Raw genomic sequence first — 20,990 nt, 5'->3', positions numbered from 1 at the left:
GGTTGACCGAAAGTGAAATAACTGATCTGTTGACTGAGCGAGTTTTTTCTGTAGGGCCGTAGGCTCTGCTAAGCCTGTACGTAGCGCTGGTCCATGTCATTACGAATATTGGGAATTCTTTTGACGATACCAGCATATGTCTGATGTGTGCATCTGGCGTCAAAGAATGAATGTACTGTAGTCGTACTTATCTTCTAATGAACATTGGTAGTTGGTAACACAACATCACATTCTGTTTTTTTTCCGTACAAATGCTACATGATGCCATAAAATGGCAAAAACGGGTAAACGCTATACACCGTGACTTTCAAACTTGCAAAAACAGGAAATCGTTTAGTAACACTGGAGCATAAATACAGACTAGCAAAACAACCTCAACCTGTTTCCAACTGAGCAAAACTTCCAGATCCACTAACAAAATAAAAAGAAACATGTGCAAAAAACATTTGACATCTAACCAGGAACAACTGCATCGTCTGCATTCATTTCCGGTCGCACAACGACCTTTTGTCGGTGTTTGACTAGTCCGTTCGGCCTACGCGAGGAACTGGCCACCGCTCCATTGGCATAACCATTCTGATGGACTATCAAGCGCTTGCTAATATCATCGATCACCGCACGCAGGACATACCGACGTAACAAGTAGAATCCAACGATGAAGCATATCACACTGACCAAAATGACGCACAAAATCACCGCCGGCAACACCAGTCGCAACATCCACAACGTGCTCTCCGTGTCCTGCAAGGCTTGCTCCAAATACTTGTTCCGTGCTTCCAGTTGCTGCACACGGCGATTCAATTCGTTTTGGCTGTCGGCGGTGGATTTAGTGATTTCGGTTACTTTTGTAAACACCACAGTAAAATTCCTGGCACTCTCCTCGCCCTGTCAGCAAAATATCGAAAACTGTTCAGTCAGACAAGTAAGAAAATATGCAGACAGTACTCGTACCTGTTTCTTAAATCTCCGACTCAGCTCATGCAAATACTGTCCACTCAGACTCATATTCAGTTCCAGCGTCTTCAAACGATTACCCAAGCGAACGAACACCGATTCCTTCTGTCCCGGCGTCGCGTTTACCGGAGGTTGAACCGGAACTGCCATGTTAATCACCGTCGCATTGACATTTCTTTTCTCCACTTTTTCGTCGCTAACATTCTTCAAATCCTCTGCGTTTGCTTTTGTAATCTCTGGGACAGTCTCCGCTGCCGTTCCGGAGGCATTTTCACTAATAATCTCTTTAGCAGGTGCAATCTGGCTTTCCCCTGTAGTGATAGGCACAGTGGAAACAGGTACAGTCGCTGCAGGAGCTTCCGGTGTCGTTTCGTGGTGATTGTGCGCAGCAGGTGATGGCACAGCAACACCAATCTCATTTGGTAATTTCGGCATTGTTTCCTCGCACTCGAAAACTTCAGGCGTCGAGAATTGGAAGACGGGATTACTGTTATCCGGCGATAATGGACAGAACGACAAAGTGGAGTTAGAAGCTTGCAGGAGGCACCAAATGTACTGGCAGGTTGGAGTGGTGGCATCCCATCCTTTCGATGTCGAGAAACACAAACGCAAAAGCGGAGAATTCGGTGCAATTCGAGAATCATGCGGTGATGTATCCCCATGTTCGGTATCATTTGAATGCAAAGCCTAAAACAAGAGCTCAATTGTACAGATAAATTACTAGTTACTTTCAGTAAAACTATGAATGCAAGCAAAATATTATAATAAAACGTAAAAAATTAACTGCTTGCACAGGCTGCGTAAACATCGTAAAAATTTTCTTTTTCGTGATGCAGAATCAAGTCCAAATCATTAAATCAACCCGAACTCATACCGAAACTACGACAACACAAAATTTACCGATATGATCGCCGTCGCATTACGGCAGGGTGCCGGTGTGGAATTCTTGGCATTTCCTTTAAGTAAACTATACCCACTAGATGACACTTTCTTTACGAAGTTAACCACCAGATCCGTGATGCCGTTGCCGAATCCACCGGTACTTAGTGTGTCTTGTCCCCACTTATCTTGTTCCATATACGCATCCTCATCCACACCGGTTTCATGCCCGGAACCGTCGTCGTCGTCATCATCCACCGAGTTTTCGTATTCTTCAACCATGCTGGTCCCAAAGAGACGGAACAGACTGATCGGGCAGTAGTGCTCTTTGCCATAATGCTCCAACATTTCCACTCTGACATACTTAACAAAACCACTTTTGACGGCGACACTGAAGTTCTGTATTGTGCGAGATTCCTTCATGTCGTACCGCCCGAGATCAATCCAATCACGGGTTGGAAATCGGACAGATGCAGAGACCTAAACGTTTGTTTTGTGTGATTGGACAATGCAAAACAAAAAGAAATACTCCATCACAAATCATAACTTATTAGTAAATACTGTACAGAATAGTCGGAATACAATCACAAACACCACCCGTGTGACAAATCAAAATTCTGTGCATTCAACATATTTAACAACCACTGCATTAGTTCATTAATTTAATAAGGAAACGACGTTTCCAGAAGTTAAAAAAACTCAGATGCCTTCAATCTTTTTTATCAAGCCTTGCCATGTTAACCTTGTACAGCCAACAAACCGGCATCATTCCACAAGAAAGTTATTCGTCTTAATATTCAGGGCAGGATCTACATATTATTGTTGTACAATAAAATTACTGCCAATCATTGTTGTAATAACTGCCAATCTTCAAATCCAAATACTTATATAAAATGAATCCAAATACTAACATAAAATGATAAAATTTGATAATAAATACCGTATGCATGAAAATCGTAAATGCAAGTTGTGGGAAATTTATAACCGAGTTTCCGGCAAACGTTCACAGAGAAGGTAAATGATAATTCGATAACACTGGGCAAAACAGGTTTTTAAGACCACAATGAAAACATCGCCTGGTGACAGATTATGTAATAAGGCAACACTCTTCCCAGAAATGTCAATGTCACAAACAAATTTTTCATTCAGTTTCTTCTGAAATATGTTTACCTCAGTCACATGTCATTACTATAATATACATACAGGAAGAATTTTCTGGAAGAATAACATCTTTTACCCATATTATATTAGCGCCGCCTACAAGTTAGATTTATTCTGCTACAATTAAAAAGGGAAAAAGGAAAACTGACTTGCCTGAATCTGTCGAGGAATATTAGAAAACAATTCCATATTGCCGATATCAAATCCATGAACATGTATGGACTCACACAATTCCACCACAAAGTATTTTCGCGCTTTACACGGATTCAGCATATATTCATCGCGGCTGGAGGACAATATCGCACCCGGATTCTCCGCTTCCGCATTGTGCGCGATGACTTTCGCTCCGCAAGCAATGGAAGCGTAGTTGGTGTTCTTCATCGTCCGCGGTCGCCGCTTGCCCGTGCCATTATTCCCCGCTCCGCTTTTCTCCTTTTCCACTAGCTTCTGCTGTCGCCACTCCTCGAACGGCGGCATATCCTCCTCCGCTTTGGAAATGGTGCTGCTCGGTGCATCCACGGCCGGAATCGGCGGAGGGACGTCGACCGCGTGGGTCGGGGTGTTTTTACCAACACCACGTCTGCCGGAGTGCAGGAAGACGTTCCAAAAAGTGTCGAGAAGGGGCGGATGGAAAAACACGTTGGGTATCGGGAGGGAATAAACCGTTTGTGACACGGTGGGTGCAGCGATAACTGCTTCTGGAGGAGCAATTGTGGATGTTTCTGACACGGAGACCTCATCAGATTCCGTTTTCTGTAAAGGTGTTTCTGGTGGTGTGGGATCATTTTGCTTTCGGAGATCACAGGCGCACCCGATGGATCCACGGGCTCAGAAATCACAGTTCCGTACGAAGTCAGAAGACCCCTGCAAAAATGTTTACAAGAAAATACAATAAATAAATTATAAATAACATTAAAATGACTAAAAATTATTACAATAAAATAAACCATATTTAAAATAAGTTAAACTTACAATAAAATGTAACATTTACAATAAAGCACTTGAAACACATAACATACCTGTGGAAAATTCCAATGAAAATCAAAAGAGAAAAGATAAGGACTTGAAATAAGATTCCCATATCTCACTGTATAACAATAACATGACGTTGGACGACGAATAGTATATCGTTCACATCCCAATTGATGGCTGGCTGATTTCAGGAAATTTTACTTTTGCAAAACTGACCTTATTCTGCAAGATAACAGGCTACACGGGTTTTGCGGTCATGAGAAAAACGCTGCAAGCTGACGATGCTTCGCATACATTTAAAGAAACAGCGCTGGAAGCGAAGTAAGCAGATCGCTCAGTCACGCGTCTGTCCAATGTAAATTAACCGTGACCGACAAATTTAGCATGTGCTCTGCCAAAACTGAAAACGCTGATGGCTCTTCGGAGTGATGTCCAGGGTGATCGAGCTAATTAGGAAAACTTCGTTGAGACGGTTGAGGTGGTAATGTGTGCTGGTCCGGAAAACCACGAGATAGTCGTCCGCGCCAGAAGGTACAAGTAACAAGTACAACTCGCTGTGGAAGCTACTAATTTCCAGGGAATCACACACGAAAACTACTGCACAAATTCTTCGCAATAATGACGATAGCGGTTACGTAATTCCCAAAATCGAATGAAGTATCGCCAGGAAAAGCAAAGTATACATAATACAACGTATTGAACGTACATAGTAGACTTTACGACCGTTGAAATGCTGACTGAAACTCTCCTTCTCGTTATCGATTGCAACAAGGAAAAACACGTGTCGTGAATCGGTTTGCAGTTTGCACAACGTCGATGACGTCAACCAGAGCGATGATGCATATTTCTGCTTCCGCCAACATCAAATGTAACGACGCCAAGAAAAAATAACGTCCAACATTTGCAAGATTGCATCCCAAATTCCCAATAATTTTCGCCTAGATTTATTAGATTAAAAAATACGTAAAACAATTAAAAGTGTATCTTGGTCGCCTATAGGGACCCCGGACCTGAGACAGAAGGCTGGGGCAAGTACATTTTAAATACATTTGCATAAGTTCATAACATTTACATTTTAGCCGGCCCAAGTGCAACACTTTTACTCGTATCTGTACAACTATAGAAGTTTCGCTTCTGCAAGTTTCAAGTGAAACTTACGAGCATATAAGTGATATAACACTTTATTGTTTATCAGGAGTACGTTGTGCTACATAAGAAATCTGATCAGATTTTTAATCTATAGCTAGTAAAGTCGATTTTGTTCGCCATCAAAATGAACAAACCGGCTTACCTCGTACGGGGCAACAATGTATGGAGTCTATGGAATGGACTACGCAGTTAGTAGAGCTAGCTAAAGCGGAGCAGCGCCGGCAAACTTCAATAAATTCGAAGTCGATCAGTCGCATAACTCATAACTGGATGTACAATGATCATGTTGTGATATTTTGTAACTTGTCTGAGTTTCTGACTATGTTCTTTTGCATATCATCGATTTTTTGATCTGTTTACAAGCACTTCCAGTAATTTTTTAATTTTGCACTATTTAGAGTGGAAGGTGCACGACTCCTTGAAATCTGTTCGCCTGTGACTCTGTGTATTCGTTTTGTTTGGACTCACCCCGTGCGCCAACAGCATCTGACTCTTGATTCTTGAAAGACGATGGATGGTTCGTACGTGAGCATCGCGGAAAAAGATACGTACCTGCGTTTTCTCAAATATGGCCAGGTACAAACCCCTTTCTTGTGCTCTCGAATTCCTCATTTGCTGCTGGCAAAACACTCGCGGAATATTGCAGCGAGAGGACAAGCGCGCGGCGTTTGATTATCGGGATTGGCAGGTGTTCTACACGAAAGACCCGGGAACTTGCGTGGTTTATCTGGGAAATACTACGTAAGTTTTTTGATAACGCAGTTACATTCGTATCGTTTGCATGCTTTGTAGTTTGTGGTCGTTTTGCTTATTGTTGAATTTGGTGTTGTTATTTAAACACATTGTTTTGTTTCGATAGTGTGATGTGCACGGTGAAAGTGTTACCTAAGAGAACCTGGAAAACTACTCAAGTGCGTGGTCTATCTCGTGTGGATCTCAGCTTATCCGCCATGAGCTTTTCCAAATTCCAGCCCAGCCGACAGAGGTATAAAACCATAAATTAGCTGCATTTTTGCTTTCAGCAGCAATGGCTTGTATCGCAATTTACTTTTTCTTAAAAAGATAAATTTGTTGTCAGTCCGCACGAAAATCACTTGTGCAAGCGGAATCAACAAGCGCTGTAATTTCTGATTTTTGCTTTTTACCGTATTTTTGTGCGTTTAGAAAGTTCTGAAAAAATTTGCCATCTTAAAAAAAAATTTTTGACAGTTATTAGCTTACTATTTTATGTTTCATGCGGCTAATCATTTCAGCAAGCAACTTTTGCCTCTTAAAATACATTGGTTTACGTTTTCGTCGAAGGTTGCGAACAATACGAAAGCAGCTGCGGCAACATATCAAATCCAGTATTTTCTGGTCGAAATGCGTGGATGACGAATCCCTGTGCATTTCAAGGGGGAAAGCGGTTAGTGGAAAATGATCGTTTTCGCTGGATTGGTAATTGGTGATCCCGATTTACAGCAGTACAGTGAGAATTTTTGTTATGAAGGTGTTCCAAGTGCACATTTCCATAGACGTAATCCACGCGGATGGGAATCTTTTCGATGCCACTTGCATGGCGGCGGTAGCGTGTCTGCTGAATACACAGTAAGCTAATCGCGCTGTCTTTTTCGGAATTTTTGTGATTTTCTTTTGAGTAAATATATCACGATTTGTTTGTCTCATGAATTTCTTTGTTATGATCGTTTACTTCGTAGGACATTTGTTATTTGCCTTTCTTGTATTTGTAATTAGGAAATTAGGAATGTAAACACTTCTGGTAGTTTTCGGTTAATTTTTTTATTGCCTGCGTGCTAGTTTGTTTGCATGTGTCCGCCTGCTATGATTCTACTACACTTTCGTAGGCGCCCCGAGATTATAGTTGAAGGCAACCAGATTCTCGCTGTAAGTGTCATTAGATGTCATTTTGCGACTGAACTGCGTCAAAGGATTTGAATTTTCTTAGCTTAGTACTTTTGACAAAACCCCAATTCCGTTGCAAATTAACCATATTCCTGTTTCCACAACGTTTGGCTTCCAACCGGCAAGGTCAGTTAATTTTACGTTATTCTAACTGTTGAGTATTCATTCAAGCATGAATTTTCATAATGTAGCCATTTCGCCATCGTGGATCCTAGCGGAAAGGAAGAAATAGTCCTCAACGGTGCCTTGACCATTGTTGTCAATCAGAATGGAGAAATCTGCGGGACGTACAAGCACGGAATGGCTGCCCTTCCAGTCGAGACTGTGAGTTGAGATGCTGAACCACCTGTTGCATTGTTGAAAACATTTTCGTGGATGTCAAATACAGATCTCAAGATGTGCTGAAATTGCTGCTTTGCGTGCGAAAGATGTGGCAGTGAAACTGCGTGAACTAGCGGAAAACGATTCAAGTAGAAGGTACTGATCTTACGTTTATCGAAATAAAAGTCTTTTGATACAGACTGCATGCTTCTCTTTTGCGCGATATTAAGTATTGATGTCGGCTTAAATAAAGCGGCTTCTCATTACTTTTGCAGACTACGGAACGAGTCTGTGGATTTTCTGGATAATCTGCGGCGGCGTTTACCCACAGGCGCGGATACGGAAAAAGATGGTTCCATTACCAAACGTGCACAAACACTGGGAATTTTACCTGCGGCGGTGAGTGTCCGTTTAATTTATCGCTTCTACAAATTGTATTTTTGTGTCGCTGGTGTATGCCGGTATCTAATAATTAAAAACTTCGTGAACCTTAACAGTCCGCGTTTCCGCAACACGAATCTGCTCATATTCTACCAAAACGGGAAGAAGTACGATTACCGGATGAGCAAGATTTGTCGGACGAGGAAGGAGAGTTGAGCAGTAAGGCCATTTTCGAAATTAGCTTGTTCGGACAGACCTCTGATGATTTTTTTCCTTAGTGGATGAAGACGAAGAAGGATTGGGCAGCGAGGAAGAAACTGATTTCCTACACTCTGCTGACCTGGAATAACTTTAAGCATTCCCGTTAATTCAAAAGCAGTGTTCCGACGATAACAAGGGTGCATTTAGTCGTTTCTCAGGTTGCGTGTGAAGTGTAATGACTGTTAACTCGCTCCTGTACAGAGTCTGTAGATAATTATTTACAAGGAAATGAAATGATGGGGTTTCTATTTTTGATGATTTACCCGAACAGAATACAATCAATAAAACTCCAGCTTATTGAGAAGTGATACCAACGTGACAAAACGATTCATAGAACCATTTATTAAAAAACTGACGTAAAAACACGAACCCCTAACGGCTTTCGATTTTTGCGCTTGGCAATCAACGATTTTCGAATCTGCTGTAAGCTGTACGGCTATGACAATAATTGTCAAAGTTTCTGTATGAGTAGCTTAAAAGCACGCTTTAAACGTACGTACTGTACAACGGACAACATCGGCAAGGTGTTTGTCACGTTCGACGCAGTCCGGAATGAATTTTCAGCCGCCCTTCCACATTATCCAAAACCCGATTCCCAATCCGAACACGGGTTTTCTTCATGAAAAGCATGACGTCAGGAACATTTTCCGACAGACCTTCGAGCGATTTCATTGCCTCAGCCGCATCCATGCGCATAACCACGCAATTTCCACTGTTGCCGCATCCGTCCAGAATCTTCTGCATCGGTTCCGTTTTCGATAAATTCTGAAGACCATCCAGCGGGCATCGGCCGGCCAACACCGCCATGTTGTTGAAGGTGTTCGGTATATCAAGCGTATGCCCAACAGGAGCGTCGCTCAGCTCGTTGGGCAAGACGCACTTGTTGACTCCAGAGGCATGTAAATGACTAACAATAAGGTCGTGAAATTGACGAGCAGCGTTGCGAGTGGGGAAGATGTGGGGGATTTCCTCCAGCAAGAGATTAACGATGGTCAAGATGGTCTTCTGCTGCTGCTGTGTCTGCCGCTCCAGAAGGACATTCATATGGAACTCGGGAGAATCCATGGCGGTGTTGGCTTCTTCCAGAACGGCACCCGTCTGTTCGATGCTGTTGCTGGCATGCAGCTTATCGACCAACGGGAGGATCCACTCGGCCAAAGGTGACGCAATTTTCTCGCAGTTATCGGCGGCAAGCTGGAAGGATGCCATTGTCAAACGATATTCAGCGACAAAAGACTGTATCAGAGTGTATCTGTCTGCTAGGTGCTATCAGAACAGAAAATATATGGATCGCGGACTTTAGCAATTCCACAGTTCGCCACCGCGTGTCACAAAGCTGGAAAAGCTTAACAAAATTTTTAGCTGACAACAAGAACTGGCAACATGCGCTGTATCTATTACGAGTAAGTAATTAGCAACATTAGTGACAATAAATCCATATTTCGTTCCCATACAAAACGCGTAGCGATATCTACACACTAGTCGCGCTGAAAAAAAGACAACAAAACCGAGAGAATGGAATTATCGATGTCCGATCTGCGCATCATTCATGTGAGCTGCGAAATGATGAGCAACAAAAACATTGGCGATGCTGTTGCGCAGCCGCCGGGCCGGCAAGCCAAGCCGACTACCATCCAGCGAGTTCGGTTTCAATTGCGACCTACCTCGAGGCGTAGATTATGGCACTAATTCCAATATGCACTTCCGGTATAATACGAGATTTATAATTAATATTATTATATAAAATTGTAATTATGCAGGCAATTTAATTGAGTTAGTAATTCATCACCATCGGTTATTTTTATTCCTGATGTTTTGTTTCTTGCTCCTAATTTTGTTTAGGTTCCCCCCAAAACCGTTTGGTTATGCTGTAGTGGTTGGACTATGGATATGATAAGGTTTTACCTGAAATCTCTGTACGCAGTCATTTCGTTTCTTGTCACAAGTCCGAATCAATCTGATATCGGAGCGCAATCTTGATACAGCTGTTGTATCTGAATTGCACCAACCCGAACGCATATTTAATTATCGATTGATTTCAACTCCAGACGTCCCCGCTGCCCGTCGTCGGTTTCTATCCAGCGCACACTGCATACACAATGCATTTGGCCAAGTGATTGTCTGGAAGTGGCAGATGCGTGCTCGGAATAACTCCATTACTCCGGAGAGATAACCCCATGTTCTTGAAAAATGGCCTGCAGGTCTTAATTGCCTTTATCCTTAGCCCGTGGAGGACCTTTTTGTCAATGATGTGGAAAAAATATGATTCCTTTTGCATGAGATCGATAGCATCGTGGATGGGGTTTGCGGTAGTGGATTGAATTCCTGCTGGAGACACACAGCTGTCAAGTGTTTGACAGATGTGTATCAACTACGCTGAGTGGATATAGATGGGCTGTTTTTTATGGGCTTTCTTGCAGTTTCCCGAGCGGACGCGTTGTGCAATGCATTTGCGTTTTATTTGAGCGTTCTGGGATAAGAATGGTGCAGTTTAAAGCGCTGGTGTTGTTCGTGCTGGGCTTTGGTGTTTTCGTGTTGGGCTTGCTGGGTGTGCGACTGAGTGGATTGGATTTGGAGGGATTTCGCGCCACTGGAAACGGATTTGCTTACAATTTCACCACTTTAAACGGAGGTAATTATTTATTAATGAAGCATCAGGCATCTTGTTTCGCGCAAGCAGTATGAAGTTAGTATTGATTTGATGGCTTCGGTGGGTTGCATTATTTACGTTAACATTTAGATTGCACATAAACAGCCTGCTTGTAATGTGTAATAATCGATTTAGGCATTTTACGTTCATTTGCTAAATTCTTGATGTCTCGTATGTGCTTAAGAGAATTCTCGTAAAAATTTTATACCTAACCGGTAAACATCAAGACCGTTTTTGAAATGTTACTGTAAGTGGCCAGTGGACGTCTGCAAGTACAATAACAAAGTCTGACCAAGATTTGTGTGTACAAATTAATGGTATAAATTTGCCTTCCGGCTTGTCTTGTTTGTATGTTTCAGTTTCGGACGATTTATTACTCTGTACTGTATTAGCCTATTATGTGGGTAATTATTGCTGTATATAATTTTGTTAGTTTTTTCCTGCTTGTTATGACGTACTGTAGCTTACTTATTTGTTATACTGTGCAGTCTGTGTGTGCTGCTGAAAGAATGGATTGCCTTACGCTTGCGCTTTAACCATTTTAGATAGCTTCTAATTTGTAAACCAATAGAAATTGTCATTGGCAATGTGTATTTTGATAGTGTATAATTTTCTGGTGGATGCCAGTTAATCCAGAGAAACCCTTAGAAGTTAATGCGTGGAATTCATTTTGATCCTGATAGTGAATTAGGGATAAAATGTGTATTCTGGGGCGCTTGCAGGCTCCGTCCTATCAAATGGACCATCTGTCGAATCCAGCTTGATTGTGGTGTATAATCGTGTTCCCAAAACCGGCAGCACATCCTTCACCGGTCTGGCTTATGAATTGTGCAGTCGGAATAAATTTCATGTGCTCCATTTAAATGTCAGCAAGAACTCGCATGTGCTGTCGCTGGCCGATCGGTATCGTTTTGCCCAGAACGTCACACGATGGCGGGATAAGCATCCGGCCTTCTTCCATGGTCATGTGGCCTTCTTGGATTTTGCCACGTTGGGCACGGAAATGAAGCCGGTCTTTATCAACATTATCCGTGAACCCATCGATCGGATGGTCAGTTATTACTATTTTCTCCGCTATGGGGATGATTTTCGTCCCTATTTGTCCCGCCGAAGACAGGGCGATCGAAAATCAATCGATGACTGTGTGGAAAGCCGTAAGCAAACACGTTATTACACTTGATTGCTAGCCGTGATGAAATTCCGCGGTTATACTCGATTTACTGTCAATTTGTATTTCTCTTTCCAGAGGGAAAGGATTGTGATCCCAGCAATATGTGGTTACAAGGTAAATGTAGGCTGCAGACTGTAAATAAGCTACAATTTCATCTGACGGCCTCGATAAGTGGTAAACGTTAAGCGGTATTTAGTGCTGGCACGATCTTGTGTGATTGCTCTAATTTCCATGCATTTTAAACGTGTTGCAGAAATTTAGTTTTTATTGCTTCATTGTAAAGGCTGTACTGGTACTGTAACAGTATCGCATTATAATGGACAGCGCAAATTTTCCATGCCGTCGTGTTGCCGCTTCTGAAGTCCGTATGCAATGTAGTCGATTATGTGAATATACTATTTTATAAGCCACTCTTTTTATGGACGTTTGTTAAAGTGTGTATTACAAATTTTATAGTGGTCTATCGCTTAGATTAGATAGATGTTTTTCCCTTACTTTCCCTATCGTGCCGAGTGAACGCAAATTTTCGGTTGGGCACTTATCTTTATTGAATTATTCTCCCTTTCAGTTAGTGTTAGCTTTAAAAATCCTACAGCCGTTTGTTGTTTGAACAGTGCCATTTTTCTGCGGACATGCCGCAGCCTGCTGGGAGCCGGCAGGCAATACGTGGGCGCTGGAGCAGGCCAAACGGAATCTGGTCGATAAGTATTTCCTGGTCGGTGTCACGGAGGAAATGGAGGACTTTGTCCTCATGTTGGAGGCCACTTTACCGTCCATGTTCCGCGGCGCCTGGAATGCGTACAAACGGGGTGACAAATCCCATTTACGCAAGACATATAATAAAACTACACCGTTACAAGCCACTTTGGACAAGCTGCAGCAGTCGGATGTTTACAAAGTGGAGGCGGAATTCTATCGATTTGCTTATGAACAGTTTCAGTTTGTCAAGAAGCGAACATTAGTACTGCGCAATGGCCGCTACGTGGATCGGGGCCAGCAGTTCTTCTATGAGAAAATTCGCCCTCGGATTGGTAAGGAGTATCGAGTGCGTTAAACCTGGATTCCGTTTTGATTTAATTCCGCAGCGTGTATGGGAATTCCATTGTGCACGTCAATTCCTGTATGGCAACAGCCGGTGTCTTTCAGATCTGTTGTGCCTTTTTCAGCTTTTAATGCTGAGTATCCTTATGCTAGTTTCTGCATATCATTGTTCCTGATGACTTTTCCGTATTGGCAGTATGGATGATGACAGTATTGTTCTCAAGTTTTTTGCTCACAACTGCATGTTTTCAGTCACTGCATTGTTATGTTTTATTGTGTTAATGCTGACAACGGTTTCAGTTTTCCAGCACTGACGCCTTGTTTTCTTTTGTTAATGGCAAGAATAAATAAATATCGGAGTCAAGTGGTAAATGTTTCCAAATACAATTGCAACTCGAACTACAAATAAAAGTGAGACTGCTTTGGTATTCTAATTCTAAGGATAACATTGTGCAGTGAACAGTCCGAATACCTACCTATTGGCGGTGTAAATTTCAGCCGTAAATTTATCTGGTCTGCGCAGTAATTATTGTACCGCAGGGTGCATTTTTTGATTAATGGCGTTTTAATGATATCGTTCAACAACATTAACAGAAAGCCGAAAACAAATAAGCATATATAAGTTGGCTGTGGAATGATTAATTATAGTTCGATCTGTAATTTGACTTGCTTGTCGACTTTTTTATTATTCATGGCATTTTGCACAGATTTCTTATTCTTCACGCGAGAGAGCACATAACTGCTGACACGTGAGGGCATGACCTTTTCGTAATTATAAAAAAATATTAAATATTTTTTCACAAATTTTGTGATCAGTAACTTTCTTTAACTTAGAAAAAAAGTTGTAATTGGAACGCTTAATATCATCTTGACTTAATAAAAATTTTTTATCTGACCATAAGGAATATGCTGACAGTTAGTATTAGTACGGGATAAGCCGTGTTGGCTCGGTAGCAGTCGCTTAACTACGATTCTACGATCTACAGGTACAAATTTCTACAAAGTACCTCGTATTTAATGTCAGCAGCAGCCTTTATTGTACATCATCGTAAACTAAAAGTGAAGAAACAAGTACTGTAAACATCCAGAAGTTTTGTAGCACGCTAACCAATTCGCAAGGTCTGTCCTTATTTCGATTTTTAATAACCACAACGCCAAGCAGGACACTTCACATTTAAACGAGTACTGTTAAAATTCAAGATTCCAAGACCGATTCAGGATTTAATGTGCTTAAATGTGCGATTTTTTTCTTAATCCTTTGAAATATCGCTTGGGTGGTTTACTTTCGAAATGTGCGAACAACCAGGTCCTAATAACGTAACTGAAATTTATTTAGTTACGGGCAATTAAAGATATGCATATCAGAGATGTTGAAAAGTTGGTATAAAGGCTAATAACTTTATCCGCTACATGATTACACATCGGTGTATCAAATGAAATAATTTGTACAACCTCGAATTAAGCACGCAGAACTAACAAATTTAATAAAGCAAACTTGCCCTGACATTCGGGGATGTGCTATAGGCGCGCATAAATCGCTTAATAACACTTTTTGTCCCGTCAACTGTGCTTGTTGTATTTCTGCCACAAAATTTCCTGAATTTCGCTGAAAGTCTTTCCTTTTGTTTCCACAATCGCCCACCAGAAGAACACCGTAAAGGCGGCCATAATTCCTGCAAACATCAGGAACGAATATTCATCCATCGTGGCCAGCATGAGCGGAAACACCGCCGCCACCGTCCCGCCTGCTGCATGACAGCACGCACTGACCACAATCATTGCCGATGACCTCGAAGATTTATCGAACATTTCTGTGGTCAGCACCCAGGCACCGATGCCGGTCCAATGCCAAACAGGATAATGAAGACCAACACCGATGCCAAGCCGCCCCACTGGCACTGCCGGCAAAGGGCACTCTTGACCAGCGACGAAAACACCGTTAACATGATCATCGTCACCGCACATCCGATATTCCCCGCAATGAATAATTTCCGTCGACCGATTCTGTCCATCAGCACCATGCCTACCACATTAGATACAATCTGCAACACCATCAACCCGATCGTTCCGTACATAGCGTCCAAACGTGCCAGTCCGGCGCTGGAGAAAATGGCCGTGGAGTACGTATAGACCGCAGTGTAGCCGGTAAAGCGCTGGTCAACCATAATCGCCATACAGATGAAGATATTCCTCCGTAAAAAGCTGTCGCGAAACAGACCAATCACCGAAACGATCGGCTGTTTCGCCGCGGCGTGGCCTTCGTTCTCAATCAACTGGATTTCCTCGCCGACATCTGACCTTTTGCGCAACCACTGCAGCGCCTTTTCTCCACTATGGCTATCTTTCCTGAGTAGCAGCAAAAACCGCGGACTTTCCGGGCAAAATGGCAGTGAGATAAAGTGCAAGATAATCGGAACGAACAAAAACCACGACAATCCTGTCCAAGTGTCTTCACCACCCAGTATCTGCGGTAAACCCAGAATAGCTGCTGTTAACATGCCGGCGCCGTACAAAAAGCACGGGATCGTGCACACCGCGCCGCGCAACCGCACCGGACTGATTTCGGCGACGTAGATATTGCACGCGGGCAAGGAGACACCCAGTCCAATCCCAATCACAAACCGCCCGACGATGAACATCTCGTGACTCTGCGCCGCCACACAGCATCCACAGATCACGACACCCACCGCCACCACCGCATTACAAATGTAAAAGGTCACTTTCATGCCCAGCCGGGAGATCATGAGGTTGGCCAGCCAGATGGAGATAAAGCAGGCGATGACTAAGGAGCTGCCGATCATGGCCCACAGCGAGTTGAGGGTCAGGTTCTCCTTGAGGAGTTGCCGCGTCTGGTTGTAGTACGCGGTGTGACACCAAAGGTCACTGTCCAGGGCATGCGTATAGTTCCGTCGCTGGCATTCCACGGAGCGGATCCATTTGACGATGACGTCCTGCGGCGCGTTGATGTTGGTGATGACAACACCGAGAAAGTACCAGGTGCCCACGGTGGTGGAGAAGGCGGCCAGCAGCAGATTGCTCGTCAGTCCCGGCGATTTAGTATTGGCCGTCATGTTGTGGTGGCGCTGCACGAGGGAGTCGGATTCTTGTCGCCACAGCTTTGAGCCGCTAGATAAAGACATCCAAGAACCGCCACTTTGTCAACTTGTCACAACAATACTGACCCGGAAAGGGTTTTGTTCATTATATACACATCCAGTCAACAGTCGGCGCATAAATACGTTGCAACAAGAATCATTCGCCGGTATTGTTTATGCTGCGCATTAAGCAACATGTGCACCACTTGTAAAGGTTCGGCACGCTATGACCGCGCTTATTCAGCTTAAAAGCGTTTTCAATGTCGGAAGAAAGTGGAAACTTTGCATTATATCATTATATATTCAAAAATGCTGTGGCAATCAGCACACGTTACCGGGAACTGATTGTTTGCCGAAGCAGCGGCGCGAAGGATTAAAATTTAAGAAATGATTTATGAACACGCGTGTGCCAGTTAATAACATGGTGGTTGTAATGCATTTGTGGATTAACACCTGAACGCTAACCAGAAAACAGAATTTGCCAATATAATCGCGTGGGTTAATTAATATTTCTCGGCCGACAGCATAATTGTCGCCTTTGTGCGCATGATTAAAGATCTGACCGATTCTATCAGCTGTCACGGCCGTTGTCGAATGTTCACCCGGAGGAACACCTTGCCGTATACGATATCGGATTTGTAGCGCAAAACCCGCAAAAAATTTATTGTTGATTTAAAGTGTTTACTTCCTTAGGTATGCGAGTGTTGTCATATTTGTGACTGTATTTTTATTGTACAGATATTTAGCACAGTTTTAATCGGGATTAACATGACTGATATATACCTATGGTAACACTGATTGGCAGATATATCTGTCCCCTGATTTACTTGTGCGTCGACGTAGTGCGGTAACAAGGGTTGATTTTGTCATATTCAGAAAGTTGATGGGTTTCGTTGCAAGTGATATTTTGACGTGTGCAAAAAAACGTAACACCAACGCTGCAAAATATAGATTAGTTTGATTACATACATGTTTCAGGCCCCAGCTGCGCCACTAAAAAAGAGGTTCCGTATTTTTCGATCATCTACAATATAAGACAATGTCGGAGTATCCTCTCTCGAAACCGCTCGTTTGGCGTTTTTATATTGGAGAAATTGGCATCAGTTTGTTTATTTGCCGGCTTATGGGATAAAATAACAGTTAATTAAAACGTAAGCGATAAGAGCGGCTTCTCCGGTGGACACCAGCTCTGCAGTTCTATTAATTTCCGGCACGATAAAGTGACAAAAAGTGTCGGACATTTTGGACCGTACGCATGGACACGCTTGGACCGTACGCACCGGAAGCCTCGTCCTTGGTCACCAGTCTCTGGAAGATGATACGGCACGAAACACAGGTGACATATACGGTCTGGCGACGAAGAATTTTCGCCAGCGCGGATCAGCATCGAACTTCAACTCTGTCATTCGAACAACACTTACTTCGGCCAATTCAGGTTCAATGTTTTTGTGATTACTGATTAGGCCACATGTTTCGGGAAGTGTAATCAGCGATGTTTTAGCTTTACTGATGAAAAGTTGACTATTAAACAAGTACTTTTTAATTTTATACCGAAAACTATTTTTGCCATCAGTACTACTCGTAGTATAAGGCAGATGTGCAAGCACAGTTTGTATTAGTACTTCTATGTATAAACATGCGAGACTCATATAATTAAGAGAGATCAAGCGATAATGTTATGATTAAGAAAAACATATAACGGTCACAGATTCGCAGTAACAACTCTGTAAAGGTGCGTATATTAGCTTAGTAATCGTGATGCAGAAATGATCTCTCTGGTAAACGAGATTTTATAACGATCTCCAAAAGCAAAATGGTACTCCCAGTGCCAGCATGCACAACTTTTGCATGCCAATTTTTTCTCCAATTATAACTTGAGCATAAACCTGGGACCGACCACAGAAAAACGTGAAATTAATATTAACAGATATCAGTTTGCCAAGACTTAACTTTTTTGTTCGTCGCATTTTCTGACAGTGAGTTTCATTACGTTCAGTATACACCACTAGAGTATACACTTTAGTTACACAGATATCTGCCGACTGCTCCCTCTACCAGCCAGAAAACCGAAAATTATAAAATTGTTACTCATAATCATTACGTTCAGTAAAGAATAATTCGGCAGAAATGATGCTGCATCGGAAACATAAAAACGAGAAAGTTATAAATTACGGTACTAATTTTACTGTAAACGATTCCAGGACTCGTACTTAAAACACGGTAACACCACTAGAGCACACAGATACACAGAGTACACTAGAGCCAGAAAACCGAAAGTTATAAAATTGTTACTCATAACCATAAAAATAAACCAGCCAGTAAAGTAGACTTTATTTGGTGTTCAGTCATTCACGAATGCCATTATGATATTTTTGCACTTCTTCATTATACCAAGCAGCAGTAGCAGCATGGTACAATACATACATCCGAGCCGTTACGCACCACAATCCTGCTATTTGTGTTACTCGTACTTCTTATATTAGTCCTGCTTATTGTATTTCTGCCATAAAATTGCTTGTATCTCACTAAATGTTTTGCCCTTAGTCTCCACAACCGTCCACCAGAAAAACACGGTAAACACCGTCATAATCCCGGCAAAAACCAGAAAAGTCCACGCGTCCAGCGACGTCATCATGAGTGGGAACACCGCCGCGACGGTTCCTCCGGCCGCGTGACAGCACGCCATCACCACTGTCATGGCCGACGACCGCGAAGATTTGTCGAACATTTCCGCCGTCAGAACCCAGGGAACCGACGCCGGTCCGATACCAAACAGAATAATGAACGCCAACACCGCAGCCAATCCACCCCACTGACACTGTGGACAGACTCCGCGATTGACCAACAGTGAGAACACCGTTAGCAACACCATGGCCAACGTGCACCCGATATTGCCAGCAATCAGCAGTTTCCGCCTGCCCGCTTTGTCCATCAACAGCATGCCCGATACACCGGACATGGTTTGTACGAACATTAGTCCAATGGTCCCGTACATGGACTGCAGTCTGGCCAATCCGACGCTGGAGAAAATAGCCGTCGAGTACGTGTACACGGCGACATAGCCGGTGAACCGCTGGTCAATAATAATCGCCACACAAATTAGAATATTGCGCCGCAGAAGCTGTCTTTGAACAGACCAATCACCGAGACGATGGGTTGATCTTCGGCGGCATGACCTTCGTTTTCGATCAAACGGATTTCTTCTTTGACATCCGCGGATTTCCGCAACCATTGCAGGGCTTTTTCTCCATTGACTTTGTCTTTTTTATTCAGTAGCAGATACCGCGGACTTTCAGGGCAAAACGGAAGCGAAACAAAATGCAGAATTACCGGAAGAAACAGAAACCACGATAAACCGGTCCATGTCTCTTCGCTTCCCAAGATTTGCGGCAAACCAAGAATTGCCGCTGTCAACATTCCGCTGCCATACAGTAGCGATGGCACTGTTCCCAATGCGCCCCGCAGCCGCACTGGACTGATCTCTGCAATATAAATACTGGCCGCGGAAATGGAGACACCAAGACCCATGCCCACCACGAACCGTCCAATGATAAACAACGCATACGACTTCGCTACGACACAGCATCCACACAATGCCACGCCCACCGCCACCACCGCATTGCAGATATAAAAGGTGACTTTCATGCCCAATCTCGCCATCATGTAATTGGCAATCCAGATGGATACAAAACAGCCAACGATCAGCGAACACCCGACCAATGCCCACAAGGAATTGAGGACAAAGTTCTCTTTCAGGAGCTGGTGTGTTTCGTTGTAATACGCCGGCCGGCACCATAAGGTTGAGTCGTCCGCGTTGGCGTGGAGGGAACGGTGACATTCGACCGTGCGCATCCATTGCACGATGACATCCTCCGGAGCGTTGATGTTGGTTAGACTGAAGCCGAGGGGATACCATGTGCCGATGGTAACGGAAAACACTGCCAAGAGAAGGCTTCTCGTGAGACGCTGCGATGAGTTGACGGGTGGCATGGCTTCCAGTAGATTTTGCAGGACAGCCGGTCATCTGTTAAGGAAAATCAGAATTTCAAAACTGTATTTTAAATCACTACATGTCAGTCAGCATGCACAAGTCGAAGGCGTTGGGCAGCATTTTTGGTACAAATCTAGCGCAGTATGAGTTATACCCACAGACTCCACACACCGCTAAGAATGTTGATGTTGATGTGCACAGTATTAACCAAGCATTTTACAAATTCAAAACTACCAGATTTCGATCAAACTAAATATAAAATTTCGCAGCAAAATTTGTTTGTTGTTTATCAAAAAACATTTAAGGATACGGCAATCTAATTTTCAAAATTAGTGTTAACGCTGAATGTTAAGGAAATCTCGAGAATCACCGTGCAAAATACGTACAGTACTTAATTATTTCAGGTTGCGTATATACGCGAAGTATCCGGCTGGTCTTACCCGATCGCGAGGCGTAGAAGAACGAGAACTTTTATTGTGCAGATTGTTAGACGGAAATAACAGCAACTTGCACGAGCTAAAAAATAAATAATAAAACCTGGTAACGCTTTTAAAAGCATTAAAGCCGCTGCAGAACAAAACTGAAGATACAGTCAAAACCAAGCTCAGTAATTAAAAGAGATAACAACAAGGTTCTGACGCATGTATACAAAATTACAGGCACGACATGTATCGAAATTTTGTTGCAGTTTTGTAAAGCTTAAACGGGAAATTTTGGCGCCTTTAGTAACATTATCCCAATGCGCGAAGGCATTAGTGCTGCAACTCTGTCAACTATCAGAATCGAATCTATTGCCGGCAGCAACATAGCTGTCTTTCGTTTTTACCAATAACGTTAAGGTCACGGTCAGGTTTGTTGTTTAAAAGCGACGCCTAGAGCAATCTAGAGTTTTGCTGATTTCTGCTTAATATGCACAAACTAGTAATATTCTATATTGTCTAAATTTATTAATTTAAGGTATAATAATTATTGTATACTTGGTAATTATAATTTGCAGTTTTGCATGTATGGCTTGTGCATTTATTGTGATATAGCTTTTGCAAATTAGCACCTTATTATGTA

General features: G+C 42.8%; 5 protein-coding genes across 5 annotated transcripts; 2 read left to right on the top strand and 3 right to left on the bottom strand.

The window, feature by feature from the left end:
• Nucleotides 1-220: 220 nt before the first annotated feature.
• LOC129584091 (SUN domain-containing ossification factor-like) lies at nt 221-4,098 on the bottom strand. The gene is made up of 5 exons (XM_055476195.1): nt 4,083-4,098; nt 3,148-3,821; nt 1,855-2,313; nt 952-1,641; nt 221-885 (listed from the first exon to the last, which is right to left on the bottom strand). The coding sequence occupies exons 1-5, from the start codon at nt 4,096-4,098 to the stop codon at nt 454-456; spliced, it is 2,271 nt and encodes a 756-aa protein (XP_055332170.1). The 3' UTR covers nt 221-453.
• A 1,222-nt stretch (nt 4,099-5,320) lies between these two features.
• LOC129584152 (exosome complex component RRP45-like) lies at nt 5,321-8,267 on the top strand. The gene is made up of 12 exons (XM_055476268.1): nt 5,321-5,691; nt 5,762-5,856; nt 5,975-6,100; nt 6,418-6,520; nt 6,605-6,702; nt 6,960-6,999; nt 7,061-7,143; nt 7,209-7,341; nt 7,406-7,494; nt 7,614-7,737; nt 7,836-7,938; nt 7,998-8,267. Exons 1-12 carry the CDS (start codon nt 5,626-5,628, stop codon nt 8,066-8,068), a joined length of 1,131 nt encoding a protein of 376 aa, XP_055332243.1. The 5' UTR covers nt 5,321-5,625; the 3' UTR covers nt 8,069-8,267.
• A 1,503-nt stretch (nt 8,268-9,770) lies between these two features.
• LOC129584153 (heparan sulfate 2-O-sulfotransferase 1-like) lies at nt 9,771-13,214 on the top strand. Its single transcript, XM_055476269.1, has 4 exons — nt 9,771-10,612; nt 11,353-11,784; nt 11,877-11,915; nt 12,416-13,214. Exons 1-4 carry the CDS (start codon nt 10,462-10,464, stop codon nt 12,853-12,855), a joined length of 1,062 nt encoding a protein of 353 aa, XP_055332244.1. The 5' UTR covers nt 9,771-10,461; the 3' UTR covers nt 12,856-13,214.
• Nucleotides 13,215-13,987: 773 nt separating this feature from the next.
• LOC129583920 (solute carrier family 2, facilitated glucose transporter member 3-like) lies at nt 13,988-16,299 on the bottom strand. Its single transcript, XM_055475972.1, is given in 2 exon segments — nt 13,988-14,668; nt 14,671-16,299. Coding segments are annotated over 2 exon segments (1,578 nt in total). The 5' UTR covers nt 15,983-16,299; the 3' UTR covers nt 13,988-14,402.
• A 1,972-nt stretch (nt 16,300-18,271) lies between these two features.
• Nucleotides 18,272-20,644, bottom strand: LOC129583814 (solute carrier family 2, facilitated glucose transporter member 3-like). The gene is given in 3 exon segments (XM_055475787.1): nt 18,272-19,127; nt 19,130-19,961; nt 20,369-20,644. Coding segments are annotated over 2 exon segments (1,509 nt in total). The 5' UTR covers nt 19,928-19,961; nt 20,369-20,644; the 3' UTR covers nt 18,272-18,416.
• Between the last annotated feature and the right edge of the window lie 346 nt (nt 20,645-20,990).

Source organism: Paramacrobiotus metropolitanus, unplaced genomic scaffold (genome assembly GCF_019649055.1).
Source record: "Paramacrobiotus metropolitanus isolate TYO unplaced genomic scaffold, Prichtersi_v1.0 Parri_scaffold0000012, whole genome shotgun sequence".
Taxonomy (NCBI): domain Eukaryota; kingdom Metazoa; phylum Tardigrada; class Eutardigrada; order Parachela; family Macrobiotidae; genus Paramacrobiotus; species Paramacrobiotus metropolitanus.
This window is presented reverse-complemented; position numbering and strand designations above follow the sequence as displayed.

Coding starts and splice junctions, on each gene's coding strand:
- LOC129584153 (XM_055476269.1), top strand. CDS start 10,462: ATGGTGCAGTTTAAAGCGCTGGTGTTGTTCGTGCTGGGCTTTGGTGTT. Junction 10,613..11,352: donor TTTCACCACTTTAAACGGAG/GTAATTATTTAT, acceptor GGGCGCTTGCAG/GCTCCGTCCTATCAAATGGA. Junction 11,785..11,876: donor CGATGACTGTGTGGAAAGCC/GTAAGCAAACAC, acceptor TTCTCTTTCCAG/AGGGAAAGGATTGTGATCCC.
- LOC129584091 (XM_055476195.1), bottom strand. Junction 1,642..1,854: donor ATGCGACGGCGATCATATCG/GTAAATTTTGTG, acceptor CTCTTGTTTTAG/GCTTTGCATTCAAATGATAC. Junction 886..951: donor GTCGGAGATTTAAGAAACAG/GTACGAGTACTG, acceptor TTTTGCTGACAG/GGCGAGGAGAGTGCCAGGAA.
- LOC129584152 (XM_055476268.1), top strand. CDS start 5,626: ATGGATGGTTCGTACGTGAGCATCGCGGAAAAAGATACGTACCTGCGT. Junction 5,692..5,761: donor GTTTTCTCAAATATGGCCAG/GTACAAACCCCT, acceptor GGAATATTGCAG/CGAGAGGACAAGCGCGCGGC. Junction 7,738..7,835: donor TGGGAATTTTACCTGCGGCG/GTGAGTGTCCGT, acceptor GAACCTTAACAG/TCCGCGTTTCCGCAACACGA.